We start from the raw sequence: 23,341 nt of genomic DNA, 5'->3' as shown, positions 1-23,341 counted from the left end.
GGCCCGGGGGCGGGGGCCGAGGGCCCGACTCAGGCGGCAGCGGCGGCGGCGGCGGCGGCCGAGTTGGGTCCGGTCCGGGTTCGCTCGGTGGCGGGCGCGGCGATGATGCAGCTGCGGGACTCGGTGGACTCGGCGGGCACGAGCCCCACGGCGCTGCTGGCGGCTGACGAGGAAGTCGGGCCGGGCGGCAGCGTCGGTGGTGGCGGCGGCGGGGGGCGGCTGGGGACGGGCACTCCGCTGCGACAGACGCTGTGGCCGCTCAATGTCCACGACCCCACGCGGCGCGCCCGCGTCAAGGAGTATTTCGTGTTCCGGGTGAGGCTGGGAGCGGGGGCGGGAGAGGGCGTGGGTGGGCGGAGCGGGCGAGCGGGCGTGACCTGTGACTTCCGCCCCCGGCCCGCCCCGCACGCTCCCAGCAGCCTGGCACCATCGAGCAGGCGGTGGAGGAGATCCGCATGGTGGTCCGGCCCGTGGAGGACGGCGACATCCAGGGGGTGTGGCTGCTGACCGAGTAAGGGGGCGCGCGCTGGGGAGGGGCCCGGGCGCCTGTGCGCCCCGGGCGCCGAAGTAACCGCTGCCGCCCGCAGGGTCGATCACTGGAACAACGAAAAGGAGCGGCTGGTGCTCATCACCGACCAGGCGCTGCTCATCTGTAAATACGACTTCATCAGCCTGCAGTGCCAGCAGGTGGTCAGGGTAGCCTTAAACGCGGTGGACACCATCTCCTACGGAGAATTCCAGTTTCCCCCGAAATCGCTCAATAAGTAAGTGTGTTGAACAGAGAGCCCGCCACCAAGGCCTCCCAGTCAGCGCTTCCGAAACCAGCCTCCAGTGAATGTCTTGCTTCAACAGCAACAGAGTGTAGAGACAGGTGACTTGTGCCCCACAGGGTGCGTTAGAAGGAATTCTGGCACAAGAGACAGTTATTAGGCTTGTAGTAAAATGAACTCAGGGTACGTTAAAATAGGCCCGACGTGGGTATTCTTCAGATAAGAGCCACACTCAGCATTTTACTCCCGCCAAGAAAGGATTACACCTATCACCTCAAGCTCTGTTGTGGTTAATTTTTAAAAGAAAAAGGTAGTGTGTCGCTTTGATTTGCAGATATTACTGAAGATTAAATTTGGAAACGTTTGATGGCCAGTTTTCAAGAGCTGATCTTCATCTGTTAGGGAGGTTTCTGAAACATGAGAAACCTGGCCATCAGTATACTCAGTTGAATTAAACGGTATATTTCAGAGTTTTGATGAAGAGATTTGGGGAGGGAATTCAGGAAGCTAAGATAAGCTCAAAATTTTGGCCAACAATAAGATGCTCAGGGAAAAGGATTTAAACTTGAAAAACATTACTCGTTTAGTTAGCACAACTAAGACAGTGCTTTCAGTTTGTCACACTTTAAAGTGCTGAAAGCTGTCGTTATTAGACACGCCATTCCCGTCAAGCCCCACGGGCCCTTCACTGTTGTGAAATGTCATCGGTCTTATCTTTACCGGTGGCACAGCTTTTTAATCTCACACCCACGACTGAGCAGGTGCTCGGGGGCGCCATGGCCTGCTGTGTGAGGTCTGGTCCCTTTCTTCCCACTCGGTAGGCGAGAAGGTTTTGGGATTCGCATCCAGTGGGACAAGCAGAGCCGCCCGTCCTTCATAAGCAGATGGAACCCCTGGTCCACCAATGTGCCGTACACCACGTTCATAGAGCACCCGATGGCTGGCATGGACGAGAAGACGGCGTCTCTGTGCCAAGTAAGAACACACACAGCAACAGCAGCACCGCCCAGTGGGACGGGAACGTTCCAGGCCTGTGCTGCCCAGGACGGTGGCCACACGGGGCTGCTGAGCACTTGAACAGTGGCTAAACAGAGAAAATAAACTTTTTTTTTCCCATAAATTTATTTATTTAGTTTTTCTTTTTTTGGCTGTATTGCTGTGTGCGGGCTTTCTCTAGTTGCCGTGAGCCGGGGCTACTCTTTTTTTTTAGAAGATGTTGGGGGTAGGAGTTTATTAATTAATTAATTTATTTTTGCTGTTCTGGGTCTTCTTTTCTGTGCGAGGGCTTTCTCTAGTTGTGGCGAGCGGGGGCCACGCTTCATCGCGGTGCGCGGGCCTCTCACTATCGCGGCCTCTCGTTGCGGAGCACAGGCGCCAGACGCACAGGCTCAGTAGTTGTGACTCATGGGCCTAGTTGCTCCGCGGCATGTGGGATCCTCCCAGACCAGGACTCGAACCCATGTCCCCTGCATTAGCAGGCAGATTCTCAACCACTGCGCCCCCAGGGAAGCCCCCGGGGCTACTCTTTACTGTGGTGCATGAGCTTCTCATTGTGGTGGCTTCTCTTGTTGCAGAGCACGGGCTCTTGGCACGCAGGCTTCAGTAGTTGTGGCACGTGGGCTCAGTAGTTGTGGCTTGCAGGCTCTAGAGCACAGGCTCAGTAGTTGTGGTGCATGGGCTTAGTTGCTCCGCGGCATGTGGGATCTTCCCGGACCAGGGCTCGAACCTGTGTCCCCTGCACTGGCAGGCGGATTCTTAACCACTGCGCCATTGGGGAAGCCCCAAATAAACTTTTGGTTTTTAAAAGTTTGTTAACTTACGTCTAAATAGCCCCGTGTAGTTAGCAGCTGCTGGTCAGCGTAGCTCTACGGTGGGGTCCTCTGTGGCTGTGGTCGTCTTGGAGAAGGGCCCAGAAGGGCTTCGGGGTGTGGCAGGTGACCCCCGCCCATGGTAGAGCTGGGCAGTCTGCGTGCTCAGCAGGAGAGGAGGCCTTGGGGTGGTGAGAGCCGGGTCCAGGACTGGCGACAGGCCCCCACTTGCCAGCTGTGCACCTTGGCCTGCTCACCGCCTGGTGGGTGGTGGGGAGGAGTAGGTGGGTCACTACGGCAAAGCCACGTCGACCGGCAGAGTGAGGCCCGTGAGGACTGGCTGTAGCCAGTCACAGGTGAGCGCAGAGGTGAGGTGTGACACTTGGAGGGTGACGCGGAGGAGATGAGCCCAAGGGCTGCTGGATGCGTCTGGGCAGGCGTCTCTCCAGGGTGGGGACGGGCTGACACAGACGCGTGGGGGATCATCTGATCAAGCTCCCTGTCTTCTCTTTACAGCTGGATGGCTTCAAAGCTCTGTTAATCCAAGCTGTCAAAAAAGCCCAGAAGGAGAGTCCTCTGCCGGGCCAGGCTGGCGGCGTGCTGGTCTTGGAGTGCCCCCTCCTGATCGAGACCTATGTGGGGCTGATGTCCTTCATCAACAACGAGGCTAAGCTGGGCTATTCCATGACCAGAGGCAAAATCGGCTTCTAGGCCCCGCACGCGCACGCGGGTCCCTTCCCTGGGAGAGCCAGGCCGATGGGACCCTGGGGGCGTCAGGCCTCTGGCCAGCCCCACTGCCGCTGGCAGGGTCCGAGCCCCTTACCTGTAGGGGTCTGGGCACGATTAGCATAGTCAGATGGACCACATACTTCAGCTGGATACTGGGCGTCTGGTCACGTGAGCTCCAGACAAAGCAGAATGAATGTCGCTGTCACCGTCCTGGCCGGTATCTGCTTCCTAGAACCTCAGTTTCCGTGCCCCCCACCGCTGGGGTCTCCATCTGGCTTCCCGTGGTCCCTCCCACCCCAGCCCTGGAGCATGTTAATAATAAACGTTGCGTGATTCCAGTGCAATGGCCCTGTCAGCAGCGCAGCTACGTAGATCGCTACACCCAGGAGGCACCTGAGACGCAGCGCCTGTGGTGGTTTACAGGTGGTGTCCAAATCTGTATTTGGAGATTGAATCCACTTTCTTAAAGCTAATTTGAAAGAAGCCAGCAGGCACGAGCTCATCAAGAGACGGTCTGCCTTGTCAGCTCCTGAACGGACGGACGCTGGCTTTTGTGGAAATACGTGTTCGGCCTAAAGTCAGTCACCCTTTTTCTAAAATTAACCTATATTGTGTTAATACTACTAATGGCATCTTTCCCAGGCCCAAAAAGGTTTACAGGAAATCATTTTAAGACAAGTCATTAGTCTGAGAAAGTCACATTGATGAGTTCTTTGCACACAATTTTGTCAACTCGGTTTAGTTTGTATTGTCATATTCGTATTTAAAAAGGGAATTGCTTAGTTTGCTTGTAAAGAATGCACTTCTGAAAAGGAACCACATCAGAGTCTCCTGACGCAGCTCGCCCCTAGACACCAGCCCGGGGGAGTCGTCGTTCCGTCCACGGCTGAGCCGTCTGCCTGGGAGCGCCTGTTGAGGATTTAGCTGCTGGCCCGCCGGTTCCTCCTCATTATTTCTGACTCTGGCGTAGCTGTGGTCAGCATGGCCGTGATTCAGATGCAGGGTCCCGTCCACATCGAAAGGCTGCCTCACAGCTCCGCCTGGGTCCTGAGCCTTTGCTTTCGGTCTTGTAGTAAAGACATTTAAAATCTGAGTTGAAACATGAAAACAGTGGGTGTCATTCCTTTCTTAAAGTTATTAAAATAGGTGCAACCGCCAAGCAAGTGTCCTGTTAAGTGAGAGGATCTTAGAGCATGAGCTGTTCTGTGCGCTGGTCTTGAGCCCTTTGCTGTGTGCACAGTGAGGGTTCTGTGCCACTCGCTCCCCTCATGGCCACCAGGGAGTGGTGTGCACTGCCCAGCCTCTACCTAGGGTGACAAACCCTCCTTCCCCCACCAGCCTTCTCAGCCCTGGCCGCCTTCCTGAAGCACCCGGATTGTTCCAGGTGGACAGCCAGAGCGGACGGTCCCTGCGGGGAGCCGACCTTGACCCAGCCGCCCCAGGGCCTGCAGCTCCAGCCTCCCTTGGAGGTACAACCCCACCCCGGGTGCTCAGGGCTCCCCTCCTCTCCGGAACAGGCCCCATGGGACCCACAGGCCGCTCTCCAAAGCGTTCAGTGACAGAATGGAGGCTCCGAGCAGAACGGGTCTTGTGTGAGGGGGACTGGCCGCTTGGGGCACAGTTTCCCTAAGACAGTGAACCCCAAACTTAAAACTGACCTAGAAAACTTTCCCGTGACCTAAACCTTTGAAGAAAGTAAGCACGAGACATTTTATGAATTAGCAAATATTTATTTTAAGTAACAAAAATTAGTTTTATACCATACGTATTAACAAAAATGGCTTGCTATAGAAAAACAGAAGCAAAACGCTTCCTCCGGGCCACCCCAGTGGGAGACGCAGCACCAAGAAGCTCTGCTCCTTTCCCACGGCCAACACAAGCCAAGGTCTCCCACCTTGAGCCACGTGGGCCTGATCGTGCACGGGTCCTACGTGTGGTCACCCCTCTGCCCGAAGGCTGTGCCGACCCCCTGCTCCGTCTCCAGGAAGCACAGGCAGAAGTGGTCCTTGCTGAGGAGGGCCAGGGAGTCCCCACTCAGGTGCCAGCACACGGAGAGCACCTGGAAGTCACCTGGAGGAAGCAAGGAGGTTAGAGCAGGATAGACCAGCGTTCCAGGGTGACCCAGCTGGAGCGCCAGAGTTCAGCGGGTGGGAAGGCTCCCCCTGGCCTGGGACGCTAAACGCCGCAGGCCCCAGTCAAGTGCGCACACCCGGTGGCCCTGAGGTTTATGCGAAGGTGCCTCCTGAGAAGGGCTTTCACCTTCTGCTCGAGGCCGCGTTTGCTCGCGTCCCCGCTTGCGCTCACCTTCCCCGGGTACCTGCACCGACACGCAGCCCGCCGGCGACCACAGGTACACCTTGCCGCCCCCCGTGCAGATGGCCAGCCGGGCCTGCCGCGGGTCCCACTGGAAGCAGCGCACGGCGGACAGCTGCTCCAGCACCGCGAGCAGCCTCAGCTTCTGGATGTCCCAGATCCAGACGGCGGTGGGGACGCTGTCTAAGGAAGGAAGACATGAACAGGCCCGCTTGAGTCCCCGAGCCGCTCACGCCTGAGGACGGATGCTGCCTGGGGTCTCAGTGGCGGGGGGCCCTCCCCGGGGCTGCCTGGCACACACGGGAGTCCTGTCGGCCTGAGCCCTGCTCCTTCCCAAAGAGGGACGTAGAGGGAGCAGAGGCCAGGGCCGGAGGCGCAGCGGCTGAGCGGCTGCTGCTCCGATGGGCCCAGTGACCCGAGACGCTTCTGCAGCAGGACAGGGGGAAGCACGTGCGGGAGACCCGCACCCCGACTCTCCTTTCAAGCCATTCGACTGCCCGGCCCCGAGGGAGCGGTGAGGGGACAGCACACACACGTGGACGGGCCACTGACCACTCCTCGTCGCCAGGAAGCAGTTGTCGGGACTGAAGGCCAGCGCCCCGATGCCGATCCTGGGGTTGGCTCTGTCGGCGGCAGGCTTCAGCGTCTGTAAGGAGACCGGCACCGAGGCAACCTCGTCTGGGCGTCAAAAGAGAGAGCACCCTGAGCCTCCCCGCGGGGCGAGGGCCTGCGGTCCTGCCCACAACCCCCTGCGGGGCGAGAAGCAAACACAGGGCAGGGTCTTACGGAAAACAGGGCTCGGTGGGAAACTGGCCGCGGCGCACAAGGCCTGTCCTCGCGCCCTCCCCTGCGAGGCCGTGTTTCTGGAGCTGCGACGGGCCAGGTACCACTGCAGGGCCTGGTGGCCGTCCCAGTGGCTCCTCTGACGCCCTAATTATGCCATTTTACAGACGAGTAACGTCCCAGGTCCCCGACACAGCTGCGGTGTCTCCCTGAGCCCTTTGAGGGCCCTGCTCACCCAAGGAAGTCAGTGTTCATTAAAAAGTCGCCCTCAGAGGACCAGCCGTCAAATGAGGATTCCCAGGGCTTGTATTCAGTCAACAGAGCCAGTGGCCAGGTGGCCTGCTGGCTCACAGCTAAGAGAGACGCTGGGTACCAGGCATCGCAGGAAAGGAGAGGATTCGAAACAACAACAAGGAGCGTCTGGAATCTACCTGGACCCAGAGAACTCTTTTTTCCATAATAAAAGGAAAGGAAAGGGGAGGAAGAGAAAGGCCCCCACCCCGGGCCCAGCTGCTCACATTCGCTCTCCGTGGAGGACAGGGGTCCAGCCGCTGCTCTGGGCGGAGGGAAGGCCAGGCGGCCCAGCACCAGTGGCGGGCTCTTCTCGGCCTCCTTGTACACCACCTGGAAGACAGACGGCCCAGGCAGGATGTGCAGCCGCGGCCCCGCTCACCGCGCCCTCCTGGGCACTCTCCACGAGGTCTCACCCCCGGGCCAGCACTTCAGTGGGGACGGGTGACAGACGGGCCAGGAGCGAGGCGGCGTGCGTCACCGGAGGCCTGACGGAAAGGACGAGCGGCCTGACACCTTCAGACCGCACCAGCCGCGGGGTGGAAGGACCTCCGGCGAACCCTGTGAGGCCTGGGGCGGCGCCACCCGACCCGGCCGCCTTCCAGTCCTGTTCCTGCAGCTCCAGCAGGTCCTCCAGTCCCTGCCGGCGTCAGGGCTGCTTCTCTCCTCACCACTCACCCATCTTAGGTCCCTCACCAGCAGACAACTCACTAGGGTGTCTGTCCCCATCCCTGCTGTCCCCCCCGAGGCGGGGTGTCTCTCCGGGTCCCAAGGTCTCCGAGCACCCAGACCGGCGCCTGCTGAATAAACGGATGCTTGTTCCCACCTCAGGGCCTCTGCACTCCTGTGCCTGTTCCTACTGCCGGAATTGCTCCTCCCCAAACCCTGCGTCACCTCCTCCCTGTGTCTGCCCCAGGACCCCTCGGCAGGCAGCCTCCCTACCCACCCGGGGGAGACACCAGCCCTCCCAGCCCTGGCCCAGACTCCATGGGGCAAGGGTCTGCCTGCTCTTCTCCGACTGGCCCAGAGCACAGTGGGTGCAGATGCTTGGCGCCTGCAGGCAGGGGACCCTGTTCACAGCACAGAGCAGGAGCTGGTCCCAGAGCGAGCCGCAGGGCTGGGGGCTGGGGAGGGGAAGGACACCACTTTGGACCCCCTGGGAACGTGGCAGGAGAAACAAAGGCCACTGGGCAAGTCTGACGATTGAAATGTTACAGTATCAGAAGGTTATGGGGACGTAAGGACCTGTAGCACCATAAGTAACAGAAAGTGAGAGAGCAGTTTTCGACCCCCTTCCCCAAATACTGTTCACACAGAAACGTGCTTCCAGACTTACTATTTTGGGATTATTAATGGTCGCGGGATGCCCGAATTCTGTGATCATTTTCCACGTCACGTGGTTAAGAATCCGCACCTGTGGCGGGGGGCGGGTGGAAGCCACGTGGTCAGAGCCGCTGGGGCACTGGCCGTGGGCTTCACCCCGAGGACGCCCTCCCACCTTTCCGTCGTAGCTCCCGACTGCCAGGAACTGACTGCTGGGGCTCCAGGCCACGGACTTGATGCCCAGGGACCACTCGTAAGCACAGAACGCAGACAGCAGCCGGCCGTCCAGGGAGTAGAGCAGGATCTTGTACTGCCGAGACATTGAAATTGTTACTGAACCCAGAGCGGAGGCAGTGAGACTCGGGGCGGGGACACTGCCCTCCCCGACGGCGGTGGGAAACGGGGACGTGGGACCACAACTAGGGGAGCCAAGCGGTAACACGGTGGGAGGGGGAACCGGGTGCTAACAAGCTCCTCGGCTCGACGTCTGAAAGACGCAGTTAATGCGCTCGGCGTTCGGAGGCCGTGAGAGAAATACTGGCGTCGGCGCTTAGAGCAGAAAGGGTCCCGAGTGGGCTGTCTACCTCCAGGCAGGAGTCCCAGGCGGCCAGCACGCAGCCGTTGGGGGCCCACTCGATCCCGGCCAGGTCCTGCGTGTCCGTGTCAAAGTGCTTGCCGAGGCGGGCGGGGGAGAGATGAAATTGAAAATGTTTTCAACAGATACACGAACGTTTATTTTGTAACTGATGTGTTAACACATTCAGTATTTAATATCCTCATCTGGACACGGACAGAAACGTGTACAGCCGTGTCCTCCTGCTGTGCCGTCCGGCCTGAGCGCTGGGGAGGTTGCAGGCCGGGCACACGGGCTGCGACGTGGCTCAGGCCTCCGTCCGCCCCGCGCCTGTACCTGCTTCTTGCCTGGCTGAGTCTTGTGCCTTTAAGACCAGCCCAGGCAAGACCCTCCCAGGACACCCCTGCCCCATCGAGGAGGCCTCTGTCTGGTGGCATCCGGGGGTCCTGCCCGGCCCTGTGCGTCTGTGTCCATGGCCTCCTGCCCCACGCAGGAACGTGCTCAGTGTTAAACTCCGGCTCACTCTTCCGCCTGATGCAGCCACACGTATGCAAATACCACGGAACCAACAGGAAGGGAGGCGGCACCAACCTGGTGGCCTGTTAACTGTGAACACACCGCAAGCACGCGTCATCTCAACACATCCTACGAACGCCTGCCGGTGTGCGTGCCACGTGGTTACAGGCAGCACCGGCCTTTGGGAATGTGGAATCACATCGCTCCATACCACGGAAGATGCCCTGGAACCTCAGACAATGCACTCCTCCCCTCCCCCCACGCCCCGGGGCCACTCGGCTCCCAGGTGGGGACAAGTCTCACCCGCAGAAGCTGCCAGTCGCTGCAGACCAAGATGCTCACGTAGTCTTTGCAGTCCCGTCTCTCGGCCAGCGCCAGGTAGCGGCCGTCCCTGGTAAAGGTTATTCCTGCCGAGAAGAGTGAAAGGTCCCAGGATCGAGAAGCAGATTGCAGCAGTGGTTTTCAAGTTAGAACGAGAAAGAGAAAGCAGAGGTCTGAAGAGGGGGACGTGGCACACAGAGCCCGGCGTCTGTAGCAGGGAGTGTGTGTCTACAAAGGGCGGGGTCTCCACACCCTTGCTCAGACTTCTGACCTGCAGTGAACCTGCGAGAAATACAGTGACCTGAGCCCCGACGAGCCCCAATCCATTACTGGGAAGTGCGGTGCCCTACGGAGTGTTGTGTTCTTAGGAAATTAACCGCAGGAAATTCAGCTGGTTCGGAGCAGGCTTGTCATGACATTTCCTATTTTTATTTTTGAATTTAAATTTGGAAGAAGTCAATTCAAGGTAAGAATCTGGCTGCAACCAGACTGTACTTTCTCGGTCCGTATTAGCGAACCGAGCCCGTGGCCACATTTCATACCTCATGGGTCAAAAGAACACCTAAATGACAGAGCTGTCATTTCCACCAAGAAGGGTGTGTGTCATCTGGAGAGACACTGATATTCAAACTATAAAAATAAAAAATAAGTGTACAATTGCACACCATTCACATGTGAGGTTCAAACTGCTGACGGCAAGAGAAAAAAATGGAAAAATCATTCAAACTATGTACTGCTTCTTTCTGTTTCTTAACTGAAATACCGCCATGTAACTTCAGGACTCAAGACAGTGGGGCACCCGACTGGCCCAGCTAAACCCGCGGGGGCGGGCTCCCCGCCGGCACAGAGGACACATGCCTCTGGCCCTCGTCGGTGATGTCCAGGTGGGACAGGTCGCCACTTCCCCACTCCAGGCCTCACAGAGTTAAGTCAATGGAGGATTCGGTTCAGAATCCGGTGTGTGAGGTGGGGGTGCGAGACTGACATGAACTGGAGGGACCTGAGCACCCAGTCAGGCAGCAGATGTAAGGGGTTTACGTGTAAGTCCTTCTTCTTTGACGTCCTAAAGGACAATATACCCTCCTTAGTCACTGGCGTCGCGTACAGGAGAAGCCCTAGAGACACAGGTGGGAATGGTCACAGATGAAGTACTCACTAGGAGGTCTGGGGGGGGGCGGGTACAGAGGAAAAACACTGGCTATGAGCTGACACACGGCCGAGGCAGCTCTTGCCTGTGTTTGAAATTTTCCAAGGTAAAAAGGTCCCCAAGCCCCAAACCACGACAGAGGAATGGCTTCTGAGTACCTCTGGCCGACTCACCCTGCTGACAAGCCTTAGGGTACTTGATGTAGGACACGGACTTTGTGCACAAGGACCAGACAGTTATCCGCAGCTGCCAGGGGCAAAGGGAGGGAAAAGAGAAAGGAAACAGCATATATTTAGCATCTTTGGAGAGTCCATTCCAAGTCTTACACCAGATCGTCAGCGCCCAAGCGAGAGATTCCCACAGCAGTTCCCGCGTCAGCGGTCCCGTGGTGTTTTCTGCCTGAAGACGGGTGTCAAACTCACATCTTATGATTGTTACATTTAAATTTTTTTTGGCTGCGCCAGGCGGCTTGTGGGATCTTAGTTCCCTGACCAGGGATGGAACCCGGGCCACGGCAGTGAGAGCGCAGAGTCCTAACCACCACTGGACTGCCAGGGAAGTCCCATGTTTGTTAAATTTAACGCTCCTGGTCCTTGGTTTTCATTTTGTGACAACATTATCTGAGTGACACAAAGTTAAATACAAGTTCATTGTAGTTCAAAGTACTGTCATCCCTCCTTCTCGGCCTCATTTATGTTGTATCACAGTCACGTCTGTACAGGAAACAGCAGCATATAGAGGGTCCAGCACTGCAGGGGTTTCAGGTATCCACGGGGTCCTGGAAGGCATCCCCTGCGGATAAGGGTGGGGGATGCCGTAGTCACAGTTCTCACATAATAATAACCCTAAACACGCTGCTTAGAGAAACACGTCTAGGAGGGAAGCCACACGGGACGCTCCTCAGTCCTCTGAAGCAGATGAAGGGCGAGCAGCTCTGCCTCACCGGGCAGCCCCAGGCTGGCAGGGACGGGAAGTGGCCCGACTCCGCGCATGGAGGCCTCTGCGGGAGATTTCTGGGGGACCCACCGTGGGCACATCGCGCAGGTAGCGACAGCTGCCCGGGCTGTTGCAAACGGCAGGAAGCAGACATGTCAGTGAGGGACCGGCGAGTGCGCCAGGGATGGACGCCTGGGCTCGGGGAGCTGCGCTCGGGGTCGGTGGAGGGGGACGCACTGTCACCCCGGCCCTGTGAGCAGGCAAGGCCCCCGCACCCAGGCATGGGGAGGGCTGCTGGAGCCGCCCCAGACCCCCTCGGAGCCTCAACGTGAACAGTCACCCTTGACCGGAGTTTCCAAATGTCTGTTTCGGAAAAGCATGTCCACACCATTCCCATCGGCCGTCAGGGAAGGTAAGTGGGTGCCCTGCCACCTCCAGCTCCCGCAGCCCCCAGGCCAGTGGACACGGACGAAGCTGTGTTTACCAGGCGTGGTTGTGAGGTAAGGAACACGGGCTGGAAAACTGCTTTCATCAAATAAGCATAGCTTTAAAAACTGTGGGACTTCACATGAAGTAAAACGCAGGGCCCCGCGTTTCTGTACCAGTGTGATTCCTGCAAGCTAGGCCCTTTTTCTTTTTTAGCTTAGGAGGTTTAAAAAATGAATTAACTGCATTTTCTCCACATTGTCTCTTAGGAAAGAAAAGAATCTGATGGAAGAATCTGATGTCCTGAACTGCCTCTGTGAAAAGCTCACGCGGCATTTGGGGACACGAGGGATGCAGACAAGCTGCAGGGTTGGCAGCACTTGGGGCTGTACTCAAGGTAAAGCGCTTGTCCATCTAAGGCAAAGGCACCAGGGCGCGCAGACGCGGCACGGCCCAGGAGCGAGGCCCACCCTGACGACAGGCTTGTTCCCTGTAAAACCTGCTCTCGGAGCCCAGGGAGGGTGGAAAGGCACACGCTTCCCAGCCCAGCAGGTCTGGGTGTTAAATCCACCTGGACACGCACAGCCGGCGCCATCTGGCCTGGAACACCTGTCCTCCAGGTGAGTGAGGGAGAGGAGGGAAGGCCCAGGGAGCTCCTGACTGGGAGCCCCCCACCCCCTGCCCCATCCACACTTCTCTGTTAAAGGCAGAAAAGACACAAAGCACCTAAGCCTGATTTTTACCCGCCATCCCCCGTCAAAAGCCATCCCCCATCAAAAACCGTTAAAAGAAACCCAACTGTGTGTAACCTTAACAAATGCAGTGAGAAAGAGGCAGATAAACACCCGCCTCCCCTCCGTGAGCTCGAGGAGGTGGCAGCACCACAGGAGGGGAGAGCGCAGGAGGACAGGCCAGAGGTGGCCGAAGGGCAGGCTCCCAGAGGGCCGCCGACCAGGCCCGCTTCTGTGCTCACCCGCACACCCTGCGGCGGGAAAGCGGAGGCCAGGGGGCCTTGACCTGGGATTTCAGGTCTGGTCCCACGGCATCACCGTCACCACCAAGGGTCCTTCCAAGGTGTCGGCCCTTCAGCAGGACCCCCCTCTGGGCTGGGCTGTGCTTTCAGGCGTTGCCACATTTAAGGGTGAACTGAAACGCTAATCTCGCCAGAGAACAGTCACTTTTGAGAAAGAGTTCCTTGGCTCATCTCCTTTCCCACAACACTTTCTAGCTGTCTTGACGTAAAAAATAAGTACATTTTTATTACTTGATCACTGCTGCCGGTGACCTGGAAAATTCCAGTACTTAAGCAAAAATACTTAAAATGACGTTTTCCAACTCAGAGATTGTTTGGAAAATTAACTCAAGAAACACAGCAGGGCTTCCCTGGTGGCACAGTGGTTGAGAGTCGCCTGCCGATGCAGGGGACGCGGGTTCGTGCCCCGGTCCGGGAAGATCCCACATGCCGCAGAGCGGCTGGGCCCGTGAGCCATGGCCGCTGAGCCTGCGCGTCCGGAGCCTGTGCTCCACAACGGGAGAGGCCACGACAGTGAGAGGCCCGCGTACCACAAAAAAAAAAAAAGGAACACAGCAAACTGAGAGCAGCCCACCGAGTTCTTTATCAGTATGGATGTGCGTGGCTTCCCTCTCTTGTTAGAAGTGGGAATGCATTCAGAGGTCCAGTTCCTCCCGGTTTACACACGTACACCTGCGTGAACACCCTTGGCCCTTCCCCTGGACTGAAGCAGAGTCAAGAGCTGATACAACAAAATGGAAAACTTTGGAATAAATTCTATAAAGTATGTACAAGATCTATCCAATGAAAATACCGCTTAGAAAAATAATTTAAAGACTTAAGAAAACGAAAAGTATCCTATGTTCATGGATCCAAAGACTCAGTACTGTTAAGATGGCCGTTATCCCCAATTGCTCTACAGGTTCAACGCAATCTCAACTTTAAAATTCTGGCACAATTTCTTTTTTTTTTTTAGAAATTGACTAATTTATTCCAAAATGGATACGGAAATACTAAAGACCCAGAATGGCCAAAACGACTTTGAAGAAGGACAAAACTGGAAAACACACTGATTTGGGTTTCCAGACCTACTATTAAGCTTTAGTGATCCGGAGCACGTGGTATTGGCACAAAGACAGACTAAGAGATCGATGTAACAACACAGAGTCCAGAAACAGCCCCACATACCTACGGGCAGCTGATTTCTGACAAAGGTGCAAAGTGGGGAAAGGACAGAAATTCAAGACAAATCCCACATCTGCACTTAGCAGCTGACATCATAGAAACTCTAAAAGAAAACAGAAGAAACTGTGATCTTGGGCTGGGCAGGGATTTCTTTAGACACAAAGTGCACAAATGATAAAAGAAAAAATTGACCCATTAGACCCCGTCAAAATGAAAGACTGCTCTTTAAAAGAAACTGTTAACAAAATGTAAAAACAAGCCAGAGACCAGGAGAGAATATTTACTAAACATGTATCTGACAAAGAACTTGTAACCAGAACCTTACAGCTCAACAAAAGGACAAACGGCCTAATAAAGAAACGGACGGATGATACGAACAGACAAGAGTTATAGGATGATGGGCACACAAAAGACGCTTAGTATTATCAGTCATATGGAAATCACCAAGAAAACCCACAATGAGACACCAGCACACATCAGACTGCCTAACAGAAGGGGCTGTGATGAGCAGCGTTGGTGAGACTATGGAACAAACTCCTGCCCTGTTGGGGGGAAGGCTAAACGGCACAGCTACTGCGGAAAAGAGTCCGCGGTTTCTTAAGCTGTAAACATACACCTCCCGGCACCCCCCACTCCAGGTTTTTACCCGAGAGAAAGAAAAACCCGCGTCCGCAGACAGCCCTGTGAGGATATTCACGACAGCTCCATCGGCCAGTGGGTGATACACACACAGGGTGGGGAATCCACACGGGGACACCACTCAGCTCCGAGAAACCGGAGCTGATGCCCACAGACGCGGACGGATTTCAAGAAGAGCATGAGGCCGAGCGATGGGAGCCAAACACAAAAGTCTGCAAGCCACGTGGCCCCTCCCACATGGGATCTGAACCGCAAACCAAGAGCGCCAGGAAGCAGGCCGGAGGGGGGCAGCAGGATGCCTGGAGGGCGGGAGGTGCCCACTGGGTGGTGTCAGCACGCTCCATGCCCACCAGGGCGGCAGCTACGTGTCCCAGCTCACGGTCCACACGCTTAAAGCGGGTGAATGTTGCTGTTCATAAGTAGCTCCAATTGGCTTTATTGAGATAGAAGAAAAGGTTTTCCGGTCGGGGTTTATTTTTTTAAGACAACTACAGGCTATTTACAACATACATACTAAAATTTAAGGATACGGAAAGGCTGAAAGTCAAAGGATGAAAAAGATATACCCTGAAAGGCCAAACCACGGAAGGATGGCGTTTGACGCCATCATCTGACAAAACACGCTGCAGAACAGAAGAAACTATGAGACGCGAAGAACCGTTTATAATAATAAAAGGCTCAGTTCACCATGAAACCTGGAACAGCTCTAGTAACAGAGCCTCAAAAACACACGAGGAAACCTGGCAGAGCAGAGGCAGCGAGGAGGGCACAGCCCTGTTACACGTTAACATCCTGTAACACAGGAGGGAGACGGGCCGACGACGGCACAGAATGGAAAATCGGGACCGATCGCGTCGGTGTAAAGAAATTCAGTTCTCGAGACAGGTGGTAAAGACGCACTTCTTAACAAATCCTGTTGGGAACAGATAAAAATGGATACACTCCTGACACGACCACTATAAACTCCACGTGAACCTGAAATACATATTTAAATTAAGTGTGTGCGTGGGTGTGTATAAAATAAGATATGGAAACTCGACGTCACCAATACTTAGAGAAATGAAAATGCAAACCACAGTGCAGTACCACTGCAGTTCTACTGGACTGGCATCCGTTTCACATCCTGATCAAACCGCATCTCCCACAACCAGGCGACCTCCCCTCCCCAAACGTCCGAGAGAGAACGCCTGGATACGGGCTGGAGCAGACGCCCACAGTCCATTCCCTGCAGCATGGACCGCAACAGCTCCAATGCCCAGCACCAGCAGGGTGGCTGCATAAACCGTGGCATGACTTTCCCTACAAGGACTGAAAGAAGCAGTCAAACCCTCGACGTGGATGAATCTCAAAAACGATATCGAGGGGGAAGAAAGAACCACAACAGAACACAGAGTATGAATTCATTTAAGCAAACTTTAGACAAACGCACACCATAGTGTACGGTGTCTGCACACACACGCGCACACACAGATAAGACCTTGAGGTAAGTAAGGATGTGCTTAATGCAAAATGCAGAGCGAGGAGCCCCGCGGGCTGAGGTGGGGCCCACAGACACCCTGCAGGCCTGAGCGCTCTGTCCTCAGGCCTCAGGGCAGCGCGCAGGCTGCCTGTCGGTGAACCTTGTCCAAAGAGCACGGTTTCTCTTTCACACTGACAGGTGCCTGTCTGGGGGCTGGATTTGGGCCTGAAGAATTATAAGCATGAAGCCTTTTAGATGAGGCTGTATGAACAGCTCAAGTTCTCTCCAACAGCCCTGTAAAATGTCAACGTGTGTAACGTGGAGAAACCAGGCGCCCTTCACTTGCTGTCTCCCTCCCCAATGGCCTAAACTGGCAGACATCAAACTCAATATAATGACGAGATGTGTTCACACCACCCCAGCCTTCCCTGATCCCCTAATGTGACACGCTGACGAGATGTGTTCACACCACCCCAGCCTTCCCTGATCCCCTAATGTGACACGCTGACGAGATGTGTTCACACCACCCCAGCCTTCCCTGATCCCCTAATGTGACACACTGACGAGATGAGCTCACACCACCCGAGCTACCTCTGATTTACTGTCAGACTTCAAATGTTCTTCGCGCTCAGAGCTCCTGCCCAGGGCCCCATGTCCCAAGTAAGTCCAAGGCTTGAAGAGGAAATGAATGAAGAGGTTAGAAACACACAGATCAGATGTCTTGAGGGAAAGATGTAAATTTGTTCATCCTGAAGTTCATTTTCAATTGTTGAATCAAAGAACCTGTTTAAATCCTTAAAAATATAATTTAAGCTGTTCTTTTAAAAAAATCTTTTCTTTTCATTAAAACTGGGCAAAAAGATTATACAACAACACTCATGGGCTTATAATGCTCTGACCACTTACGACGTATACCCTTCCCCCCAAACCACCCACTCTAATGCTCCCAAGCAATTCAGGAGGAGGGGGCCTTCGGGGCGTCCCACTCACGTGGAATTCCGTCGTGTTGAGGATGTGGCGCCCATCGGGGCTCCAGCAGGAAGCCACCAGCCCTGCCGAACCCTCGTCTATTTTGCAGTGCCACTCTGGCTGCTCCAAAGACCACACCTACAGTCACAAGAGAGGGACGAGTCAGGCGCTACGCAGGCTTGAAGCCAACCGGCCAAGAGCTGCGTGGCGGCGAACATGGGCGAGCCCTCGGAACCTTCCAGCACAAAGGGCTGGGCCCGGGTTGCACTGCAGAGGTAAGGCGCGCTACTCGGTGACAGCGTGTTGTCGTGCTTCGAAGGGGGCACCCCTCTGCTGTCCCTGAGACCTCACTTAGTTAGGTGCGGGGTCTACAACAAGACACATCTCAGCGCTCCCACACAGGACGAGCGAGTTGCCGGGCTGCCCTCTGAACACTGCCTGTTACTGAGTTAACTTGGTTACAGATCAAGGACACTTAAGTGTCTTCTTATCTTAAACTATCTTAAACTATGAGCGAACTATTAACGGCCTTTGAGCTGTGCTGCCTCTTCTTCCAGACCGGCAGGGCACAGGACGAGGCCCTTCGCGGGGGCTACGCTCCGGGACGGGGGGCGTCCGAGCCTCGGGCCGCAAACCTGCACCAGCCCCCGCTTGTAGAGGGCACACAGGATGAAGAGCGAGTCGGCCGACCACTCGATGTGCTGGATCTGGTCCAGGCACGTGTACAGCTGGCAGATCTGGAGGGTGTTGGCATCCCGGACCACTAACCGGTACTGGACGCAGGAAGCCTGGAGAGGGAGGAGAGAGGCGGGCGGTGTGGGCTCTGCAGGAGGGTGCTCTCGGCGCAGCCCTCCAGCCAGGGGCTGCCTCCTTCTCTCCCTGCACACACGCCGCCTGCCTAGATGGCCTCGTGCTCATCACGTGGACAGCCTGTTCTCAACAAAGAGGCGTTAATGGAAGATAAAACTGAAATGTACAAACCAGGTGCCCAAACTGTTGAATCCCCGGAGAAAGTATTATTTGCAAACTCTCTACTGGAGTCAGGTTCTACTTTCTTCACTGTGTGACTAACCCTGAAGCAGGAAACGGCACTGCGGAGAGGCCCATCTGTGAACAACCCAATCCTCTCTGCTTCCATCACCTGCAGACAAGCTGTAAGGAGTGAGCAGGGAGGTGCAGGGCTGCGGGGGAGAACGACCCCAGAGGCGCAGTTCCCTTCTGTTCAATGTCTGACTTGGAGCCTAAGCAACAGAAAGGCAACATACAGGTTTGAAATTCTGCAGGTGTAAGGACGCTTCATAAATGCTCATTGACCTATGATGAGAGAACAGAAGAGACATGTTGGTCTCTGCCCTCAGGTCCCGACACAGGGCTCCTGAACGAAACCTGTGCAATTTCCTGGGTGACAGGAGCGTCTTTTGTTCTAGAGCGGCAACTCTGGGTGGGCTCCTGGATGGGGCTGCCACCCGGAAGACCAAGCCAAGATTAGAAGCTTGGAAATTTCAGCCCCACCCCCGCTTTCTCTTCGGCGAAAAGGACTAAAAATGGAGTTAATGATGGCTCAGGCCCATGCGATGAAGGCCCCGTAAAATCCCACTAATACGGGGTTCGGAGCTTCCAGGGGGGTGAGCACAACCAGACACGGAGGGTGACGCACCCCAGATTCACAGGGACAGACGCTCCTGCACTCAGGGCCCCCCGGGCCTCACCCTGTGGACCTCTTCATCTGGCTGCTCATGCGTGTCCCTCACCATATCCTTTAATAAACTGGTAAACGTGTTTCTCTGAGTGCTGTGAGTCACTCTAGCAAATGAATGGAACCCGAAGAGGACATCATGGAACCTCTGACCTATAGCCAGTTGGTCAGACGCACAGGTGACAACCTGGACCCACAATTGGCGTCTGAAGGGGGAGGAAGCAGTCTTGTGGGACTGAGCCCTTAACCTGTTGGACCTGGCGCTCTCTCCAGGTAGACAGTGTCGGAATTGAGTCAAACTGTAGGACACCCAGCTGGCGTGGTGGACAACTGCTTGGTGTGGGGAAAAAACCCCACACGGTTGGTGACCAGATGTGTCAGAAGTGTTGAGTGTGGCAGTCGTGTGGGACTCATAGGAGGAAGGGCTGGGGGGTTCTTACACACCCACATTAACTTATTCCTAATCCTGACTCTGGAAAGTTTAAGTGTTAATACAGGTTTCTTAAAGATACAGTTACTTTATGTCTATATTTGTTAATAATATCCAAATCCAAGCAAATAATTTCTATGATTGAGTAAACGTACCTGCTAATAGGACAGTACCTCACAGTTCAAAAATCAAGAACTGACTTTTCAATGTTAATTGTTTCATTTTTGTATTTATCAAGGTCAAACTGGATTATTGGATTTTTGTTTTATAAACTCCCATTAAAAAAAAGCCACAAGAGGGACTTGCCTGGTGGCACGGTGGTTAAGAATCCGCCTGCCAATGCAGGGGACACGGGTTCGAGCCCTGGTCTGGGAAGATCCCACATGCCACAGAGCAACTAAGCCCGTGCGCCACAAATACTGAGCCTGCGCCACAAATACTGAGCCTGTGCTCTAGAGACCGTGAGCCACAACTACTGAAGCCCGTGTGCCACAACTACTGAAGCCTGCACGCCTAGAGCCCGTGCACTGCAACGAAGAGTAGCCCCCGCTCGCTGCAACTAGAGAAAAGCCCGCACGCAGCAACGAAGACCCAACACAGACCAAAAAAAAAAAAAAAAAGCCACATGAGTTTTGCATGGGAAAAGGAGAGTAGGGGAGGGATTGCAGATTAGAAATACTATGTGTCCCATGCCTATCTTTTCATATTGTAGCTCTGAAAGCTGTGATCAGTTACAATAAACTCCTTACAAAATGGAATGTTTGTAGCAACACTTGGAAAAACCTTATCAGATCTGTTGCAAGATATTAAAAATGGCAACATGGCCCTACTTTCTCCAGCACCTAGGACAGAGCTTTGAAGAACATGGTTCCAGTAACAGTACTGTCTAGCGCTCACGATATTTAAATCAGAAAGATCTGATTATTTTGGTGTAAAACCCAAAAAAGTGCCAAAATTAAATGAGGAAATATAATCTCTCTTCATAATTCACTAGAATTTTCATAAATGACCAAAGGGGGGGGGGAACCCCTAACGTATGCGGGAGTATTTTGAATATACCAAGGTTTTTTGGGGTGCCACTTAAGCTAAAGACATTTTGTATTTTGGAGCTGAATGCCACATTATGTGGTTTAGAATAAAACCTCCACAAAGAAGGCAAACGTGTACATCCATCCTCAAAGAACTAGATAAGGATGAAAGGAATGTTAACAAAACTCGAACTGAAAAAAGAATCAGGAAGCATCAGTTACTAATTAGTGAAACTGAGTACACTTTCTATAAAGCATAATTTTTCTTCTTCATGTCTTTCCAATGCCAATGATCCCTCACCCACCACATGCCCTCACCCTAAGATTCTGAGGATATACACGGGTCACGCTGGTATATTTCAAAACTTAACTTTCATGTACAAGACAGCTCAGTGATGTCAGAAGCATTCTGCCACCCATGGAATCAGCAGCTCAAATCTCAGGAGTGCGGACAACTCTCTTTATCTGCGCATAGAATGCTGTTATCTAAATTATTCATCTGGCATGTAGTAGAAACGGGTGAAGAGGGCTGGGAAAGGCGACAACAAGCAGCTGCACCACTGCACCAGTTTACAGCCAACTGGTAGACTATATACGTGCCTTTTGTGACAAACTAACAACAATCCGATATCTCCTGTGTCCTCAAATCTGTGAAAGCAGCATTGCTTTTACCTGCCTTTAACAGATGGAAACCCAGGTGCAGGCATCAGGCGGCTTCCTGGGTTCCCAGGCTGCAGCATCTTCCCAGGTCCCCTTCCCAGGGTCACCTGTCTGCAGCACCTGCCCGGGGCCCACACCTGCAGACCCTCGAGCTCCCTCCATCCAGGCCCAGCGGCCGCCCCGCTCTCCGCTCCCTGGATCCCCGCCTCCCGGTGAGGACAGGCGCCTCCCCGCTGAGGGCCCACCCTCGGCCCAGGCCCCGCGGCCGCTCACCAGATACTTGCCGTCCGGGGAGAACTTGCAGAGCAGGCTGGAGAGCTTGAACGCCTCGGAGAAGTTCATGGCGGCCGCTGGACCCCACGACCGCGAAACCCAGCCCGCCGCAACCGCCCCTCCGCGACCGGAAGTGACGGAGGACGAGCGCCGCAGCCAGTCAGGGCTCCGGGCGGACGCGTGCATTGTGGGGCTTGTAGTTCGCCACCCGGCACCCCGCGCGCCGCCGCGCCTTAAAGGAGACGCGGCGTTTTGTCCCACCCGGGATTTACGCCGGTGCTCGGGTGTGGGGAAGTCCCCTTCAGCTAGGGTTGTCAGATAAAATGCAGAAAGTGCACTTAAACTGAATTTCACGTAAACAACGAATCATTTTCTAGGATAAATATGTTCCCAAATACCACATGGCACGTATTTATGCTGAAAAACTACCCCCTTATCTGAAATTCAAATTTAACTGGCGTCCTGTGTGTCTGTGTATTTATATTCATATATTTATATTTAATGTAAAGACATATTTACATGTAAATGTATTCAAACATAAACATGTGCTTGCGTATAGAATATATAATATAGCGCATAATACGTATATTATATTTTATACATGGAGTATGAATAAATATTCGTTTTTCTTTGTTTGTCTTTTGGCTAAATCCGGCAACTATGCCTGCAGCAAGGCCCTCACTTCACGCTCAGGAGCTGCTCTGATCCAGGAAGTAACGAATTTGACGCTTGCTCCGCACGGAGAGCGCGTGGATCGCGCGCACCCTCTTGTCCATCTCACGCGTGCACCTGTGCTCGGACCCGCGAGGAGGAGAAGGACACCCGGGTCCGGACCCGGGGCCCCGCCGCACCCGCCCTCCGCACGGACGGGAGCGAGCAGCTGTGTCGGCGCTGGCTCTGCCGACCTTGCCTGCCCCGTGAGGGCCTTGTCCCCTCGCCCACTAGGGACTCCGGGTCCTCTTCACCCAACATCAGCCTCCCCCCACACCCCCGCCAGGCCCTGCCGGCGCCTCTGCCGCCCCAAGATGACACGGACCCTGACACCCAACCCCGCCCCTGAGTTCTGAGAATCGAGACCCGGCCCGGGTCCTCCTCGCACCTCCGCGAGCCGGGCCCGCGTCTTCGCCCTGCGGAAGCCCACCGACTTCCCAGAACGAACGGGTAGGGGATGCGTACAGGCGTCCTGCTCGGCGGTGCCGGCCTTTTCTTTTTCCCTGGCCAGATCAAACCCTGTGTGATTCGTCTTTGGGCTCCCCCCCTTACCCCGCACCTTGCAAACAGTAGGTTAGCCATAAAGGTGTGTGGCAGTCAGCCAGACGGGCCAGGTGAGGTGCGGACGCCGTGCACCAGTCCGGGGCTGCGCACAGTTCCACGGCAACATTGCCGCGTGGGTTCCCCTCGCCTGGGAGCCTCGGTCGGAGGGAGATAACGGGTCCCTTGAGCACCAGAAGGCAGCGTACAGCACGTGCCCGCCGCCTAGAGCCTTCAAAATTCGCCAGCGCGTCGGGTTCTCCAGCCGAGGCCCTAGGACTGGGTGAGAGCCCTGAAGAACCCGTCTGCCCTGCGGGGGACGCGAACCATGGAGCCACAGGTGTCGGGGCCTGAGGGAAGTCTTCGCCTGAGGCGGTCTCTGCGCGTAGAAAGCAATCCCCAGTGCACGACCCACGTGTCGCCTTGGACACCCGTGCGTACCTGCGCAACGCGAAACGGAATCCGGCCCCGGGGGCCGGGGGCGGGATGGGAGGCGGCGGCGACCCGGGAGTGTTTGCTTATAGAATTATTATTCCCTGGGGGCCGTGGTCACATCCTCCGCCCAGGAAGAAAGCAGGCTGGGGCCGAGAGTCGCGTCCAGAGGGTCCCCGCGGATCCGTAATGCGGGCCGGGGCCGAAGCGAGGCCGTGACCTCCGCTGGGTGAGCGGTGTAGGTGGCGCGCCCTCCGGGGCGAAGGAGCCCGGCTAGTACCACCCGGAAGCAAGCGGCTCCATTTAACCCCGGATCCTGGGGTCGCGACCTTCACCCCTGTCCCTAGCAGGTCACAGCCAATGCGGACAC

The 23,341-nt window shown here is 55.3% G+C and overlaps 2 protein-coding genes across 11 annotated transcripts; one reads left to right on the top strand and one right to left on the bottom strand.

Moving 5' to 3' along the window:
* Nucleotides 1–3,651, top strand: TPRG1L (tumor protein p63 regulated 1 like). Of its 2 annotated transcripts, none has more exons than XM_019930985.3 (5): nucleotides 1–315; nucleotides 417–511; nucleotides 588–764; nucleotides 1,592–1,745; nucleotides 3,095–3,651. In XM_019930985.3, exons 1-5 carry the CDS (start codon nucleotides 103–105, stop codon nucleotides 3,287–3,289), a joined length of 834 nt encoding a protein of 277 aa, XP_019786544.2. In that variant the 5' UTR covers nucleotides 1–102; the 3' UTR covers nucleotides 3,290–3,651. The 2 variants fall into 2 exon arrangements, with proteins under 2 accessions (XP_019786544.2, XP_019786545.2); XM_019930986.3 differs by having other exon boundaries at nucleotides 2–315; nucleotides 420–511.
* A 1,365-nt stretch (nucleotides 3,652–5,016) lies between these two features.
* Nucleotides 5,017–22,195, bottom strand: WRAP73 (WD repeat containing, antisense to TP73). Of its 9 annotated transcripts, none has more exons than XM_073797105.1 (13): nucleotides 21,289–22,187; nucleotides 18,274–18,442; nucleotides 17,837–17,989; nucleotides 17,223–17,339; nucleotides 10,749–10,821; nucleotides 9,411–9,514; nucleotides 8,602–8,688; nucleotides 8,031–8,327; nucleotides 6,922–7,027; nucleotides 6,407–6,550; nucleotides 6,173–6,298; nucleotides 5,612–5,803; nucleotides 5,017–5,377 (listed from the first exon to the last, which is right to left on the bottom strand). In XM_073797105.1, the coding sequence occupies exons 2-13, from the start codon at nucleotides 18,337–18,339 to the stop codon at nucleotides 5,235–5,237; spliced, it is 1,608 nt and encodes a 535-aa protein (XP_073653206.1). In that variant the 5' UTR covers nucleotides 18,340–18,442; nucleotides 21,289–22,187; the 3' UTR covers nucleotides 5,017–5,234. The 9 variants fall into 9 exon arrangements, with proteins under 9 accessions (XP_073653206.1, XP_019786540.3, XP_073653198.1 ...); XM_019930981.3 differs by lacking the exon at nucleotides 18,274–18,442 and having other exon boundaries at nucleotides 8,031–8,108; nucleotides 8,193–8,327; nucleotides 21,289–22,182; XM_073797097.1 differs by lacking the exon at nucleotides 18,274–18,442 and having other exon boundaries at nucleotides 21,289–22,186.
* Nucleotides 22,196–23,341: the final 1,146 nt, after the last annotated feature.

Source organism: Tursiops truncatus, chromosome 1 (genome assembly GCF_011762595.2).
Source record: "Tursiops truncatus isolate mTurTru1 chromosome 1, mTurTru1.mat.Y, whole genome shotgun sequence".
In the NCBI taxonomy this organism is placed as follows: Eukaryota; Metazoa; Chordata; class Mammalia; order Artiodactyla; family Delphinidae; genus Tursiops; species Tursiops truncatus.
Note: the sequence above shows the minus strand (reverse complement) of the source record. Positions and strands in the feature narration are given on the sequence as shown.

Excerpts from the sequence above, each read along its gene's own strand:
- TPRG1L (XM_019930985.3), top strand. The coding sequence starts at position 103 with ATGATGCAGCTGCGGGACTCGGTGGACTCGGCGGGCACGAGCCCCACG. Across the intron at positions 765-1,591 it reads CCCCCGAAATCGCTCAATAA|GCGAGAAGGTTTTGGGATTC; the intron begins GTAAGTGTGTTG and ends CCCACTCGGTAG. Across the intron at positions 1,746-3,094 it reads AGACGGCGTCTCTGTGCCAA|CTGGATGGCTTCAAAGCTCT; the intron begins GTAAGAACACAC and ends TTCTCTTTACAG.
- WRAP73 (XM_073797097.1), bottom strand. The coding sequence starts at position 21,474 with ATGCACGCGTCCGCCCGGAGCCCTGACTGGCTGCGGCGCTCGTCCTCC. Across the intron at positions 8,689-9,410 it reads GCGACTGGCAGCTTCTGCGG|CACTTTGACACGGACACGCA; the intron begins GTGAGACTTGTC and ends CGCCTCGGCAAG. Across the intron at positions 8,328-8,601 it reads CCTGGGACTCCTGCCTGGAG|TACAAGATCCTGCTCTACTC; the intron begins GTAGACAGCCCA and ends ATGTCTCGGCAG.